Source organism: Tachypleus tridentatus, chromosome 8 (assembly GCF_004210375.1).
Source record: "Tachypleus tridentatus isolate NWPU-2018 chromosome 8, ASM421037v1, whole genome shotgun sequence".
Classification (NCBI taxonomy): Eukaryota; Metazoa; Arthropoda; class Merostomata; order Xiphosura; family Limulidae; genus Tachypleus; species Tachypleus tridentatus.
This window is the reverse complement of record NC_134832.1, coordinates 113,553,002-113,557,061: the sequence shown is the minus strand read 5'-3', so window position 1 is coordinate 113,557,061 and position 4,060 is coordinate 113,553,002. Positions and strand designations below refer to the sequence as shown.

The following is a 4,060-nucleotide window of genomic DNA, read 5'->3' as shown; positions in this document are numbered from 1 at the left end:
CATATTTAAACTGTTTTTAATATCTAAAAAAAAAGTCAAGACATCTATGAGACATGTAATAATTTTAAACAAAAACAACACTAATCCAGGAAAAAACCGATACGTCACAATACATTACCAGTTTTTTGTTTCCAGTGCCTACACATATTAACAACAAACTACCTAAAGTCCAATAGATAAAATCGTGTACAGTTAAGCTTAATTGTGTTTATTAGTATCGGTTGAATAAAAAATAGTATATAATACAGAGTGCGCAATCACAAAACCATGTGCCTTTTTATGTGGAGGGACAGATGATCTGACCGGCTAAAAGCGCGTTCACACAAACTACATCTAAAAGGCCTAACTCCCGTGTGTTTACGATAATGCCTAGTGAGCTCGTCTGATCGAGCAAACTTCCAACCACATCCTTTCCACGTACACTGGTAGGGTTTCTCTCCTGTGTGGGTCCGCACGTGGGCCTTGAGGTGAGAACTCTTGGTGTAAGTCTTTTCGCAGCCTATATACGAACAGGAATGCCTGCAAGACTTTGTCCTGATATTGTTTTTATTCGCCTTTTTTTTCAGAGTTTTCGGTGCAATAGGTACCAAAAATGGTTGAGTTGCTTTAGCACCATTACTGGCATCGACAAGGTGTGGAGAAGATGGTGGAGTAACTAGTCGAGGAGAACTGGACTGAATAGTTGTCCCTGTTTGCTGGGCTCCGACATAGTGTTCGCAGAAATTGTTAAAGTTACCGCAGTTCGAAACTGGATTTGTTTTGCTTTGTTTTTGTAACTCAACTGGTTTTTTCACATGAAATATGATCCTTTCTGGTGAAGCGGGAGGGGAAATATGGCCGTAGGAATACAACAGTTCTGAAGAAGGACTTTTACGTTCAGCAGCCATCTTTATAGATCCAGAAGAAACCTGTTGTTCTGGTTGGTGCTGTATATATTGGCAATTAATGAAGTTCATTTCGTGGGCAATCTCTCCAAGGCTCCTGGATGGAATATAGCGGTTATTTAAATACTGCTGTCGAAGGCCGAAATTGCTATCAGCCGAAAATTGCAAATAATTTAGATCAACAACGTGAGAAGAATTACAATTTTTTACTGGCTGTTGTGGCAGCTTTGTCAACTCAGATACAATCTCTGTTGATTTTTGAGTCTGCTGTTTTGCTACTTGGACCCCTAATTCCTCTGTATTAGTTCTCATATTCAGATCAGAGTCTGAAGCAGGTTGCTCTTCTCCAAGAAGAGTAACCTCCATGTCCAACCATATCTATGGAATAGAAAGAGAGTTATCTTAATGGTGATAATTCTTGGAACTTTAACATTATTGTCTTTGATTAATTTGGAATAGACTGCATTTGCCCAAAATTAACAATATTATAATCCTTACAAGCAAGAACTGATATGAAATTATAATAGACAAAACTATATTATGTAAACAAAAAAAATTCCATTCATATATAAATTATAAATATGCACATGTAGAGGAGTACACACAGTATAGTTGTGGTGAAGTAAATAATGTCTACTTGCGAAGGACTACATCTTGTATATTCGTGGAGGATTACACATCTTATATTTGTGGAGGATTAGACAAGGTATATTTGTGGTGGAATACACACGGTATATTTGTGGAGTATTACACACGAATTTTTGTGGTGGAGTAAACATTATATTTGTGGAGGAGTACACACAGTATATGCTTGAAGGACTAGATATCATATACTTGTGGAAAACTACACGATGCATATTTGTGGTGGAATAAACACTGTATTTGTGGAGGATTACACGTGAATATTTTGGTGGAGTAAACACCGTTAAGAATTTTATAAGTTTTCTTTCATACTTAGAAATTCGATTTCAAGTGTCGTGGGTTTGTGCACATGAATTTTAGTAAGGTTTTAAATTCTAAAACATCGCAAAGAGACATACTAGGACAACATAGAGTTCCGTGTTTTTAGAATAATTAAGAAGACAACTTGCTGAAACTTGGCAAAACTTTTATTATAGAAATGAATCGCTTTTTCTTTGTGTTTATTGCTCATTGTAAAGTCCTGAAAGGATACACAGTGTCCTTTATATTTTGGAACACTTCTCTAGCCAGTCATGTTAAACTTAACTAAGCACATTGTTTACATTTAAATGTGTCTACATCATTATTTTTAAACTTTCAATGGTAATTATTGTCTAGAGGCATTATATCAAAACAAGACTTTCTCTTAGAATTTGAATAATGTCTATTTCAATCCTTATGTTTTTCTTTTTCAATAAAACGTAGCGAAATAAAATCTATTAACTAAAAAATAAAGCGTAGCAATAAATATTAAATTACAACAAAACGAGGGTCATACATTCATTAACTTGCAACAATAAAACATTTCAAAGCATATCAATTTACAACAATGCAACATTTCATGACTTTCAAAACTAAACTTATCAAGAGAAAATAATTTGCTATAATACATCAATCTGAAAGAGACAAGAAAATCGTTCAATGTTTAAAATATACTTTGTAGGAAATGACATATAACAATCTTAATGTTGATGTAAGCCAAGAAAAACAACAACGCAAATATTTTCTGTGAAATTTCAAAGTTACATTGATATAAGTTATTTTTTAAAATATTTAAATAAATTGAAAGCTATAAATCTTAAGAGCATGTACTGTAATGTCATCAGTTTTAAACACACACACACATATATACAGGGTGTTCGGAAAGTCACTGTGCAGTTTTGTAGTCAGCATTCATTCAGTCTATTTCAAGCCAGCAACTGATAGCAGTGTTTAGAAACAAAATAAGAAGGATCCAGGCCTGTATTGATCCCAACGGGGTCACTTTCAACATTGTTTATAATTGTCATTCATATTTATCTCCTGTATTCTATATTGAAACATGTCTGTTAATAAATATATAAGTGCACAGTGACTCTCCGAACACCCTGTATTTACATATTATTGTTAAAACAAATATTACTGAACCGAGTCACAAGGTTAAGTTGTTTTCTTGAATGTGTTAATAACCATAACACTTTAAAAACACACTGTTCATTTTAGTAACATGAAGTTTTAACTGGAAATGTTTAAAAGGAGAAATACCTGATACAATAATAAACGAAGTTAGCCGGTGGTGCGTTAACTTTTATTCAACGTAAACACACACAAGAAGTAAATCGTGTGTAGTTTAAATTGTTAAACATTAAAAAGCTATGTGAAAACAGTATTGAAATCCCAGTTTATTCTCGGATATTAAATACTATTTTTTTATTTGCTTAAAATAAATCAGTTATAGCTTCCATGTTGCAATATAATAGGAATAGGGCAATAAAATGAGTTCACAAACCATAGTCAAACCTTATTGATTAGCACGCTAAACGGAACTCAAATGTAATGTATGAGAAGAGTGCATATGAAAAGTCTCTGGATTTCACAAACTAACTTGATGTATTAGTAATTATATTTATTCAAGATGGAAACTAATACTCAATGAAACTAACCGATACTTACATCATGAAAATCGACCATCTCAATGGATTTGACAACTGGAAACAACTGCTCGCTGTATTTCATTCGAGAAAACTGTAGATCAGCAGTCTCGAATGTACTGCTCCGTTTCCGTTCTTAAACTCCGCCTAACGGACAGGTGCGTAGTTATTTTCAGGGCTTAACAAGTAACGTTGGTGCGAGTTGTCAATCCAGAATCTGTTTGAAAAATAAAACACAACAAAAAACATGTTTAGTCTGCTGCTACAGACGTAGTTTATATAGACGTAGACCTGACAAACTAGTTATTGAGAATGTCCCTCTAGAACTATGACAAAATCTGATTACAAAAAGTTAGTCATCTGAATAATTCGTTCCCATGGCAACAGTAGACTGTCTGGAGAACGCTTACCAATGTCGAACACGTAGTGTCACTCATATTTGTATTATATGGGTGGTCTAGGGGAAGAGGAGATCGGATTATGTTTGACACGATTTTATTTTTTATGTAGGGGTACAGGTAGGGTGAGCGTTAAACAAAATTTATCTACTTAAATTTTGAATTTCTAATTTTGGCATGTATTTCA

General features: G+C 33.9%; 1 protein-coding gene across 1 annotated transcript; it reads right to left on the bottom strand.

Annotated features, from left to right (window-relative positions):
• On the bottom strand, positions 1 to 3,804 carry LOC143223240 (uncharacterized). The gene is made up of 2 exons (XM_076450912.1): positions 3,498 to 3,804; positions 1 to 1,262 (listed from the first exon to the last, which is right to left on the bottom strand). The coding sequence occupies exons 1-2, from the start codon at positions 3,558 to 3,560 to the stop codon at positions 258 to 260; spliced, it is 1,068 nt and encodes a 355-aa protein (XP_076307027.1). The 5' UTR covers positions 3,561 to 3,804; the 3' UTR covers positions 1 to 257.
• Positions 3,805 to 4,060: the final 256 nt, after the last annotated feature.

What these genes read in the sequence shown, in the direction of transcription:
- LOC143223240 (XM_076450912.1), bottom strand. Translation starts at nt 3,560, where the DNA reads ATGAAATACAGCGAGCAGTTGTTTCCAGTTGTCAAATCCATTGAGATG. An exon ending in AGATGGTCGATTTTCATGAT is followed by an intron (nt 1,263 to 3,497) that starts GTAAGTATCGGT and finishes TCTATTCCATAG; the next exon opens with ATATGGTTGGACATGGAGGT.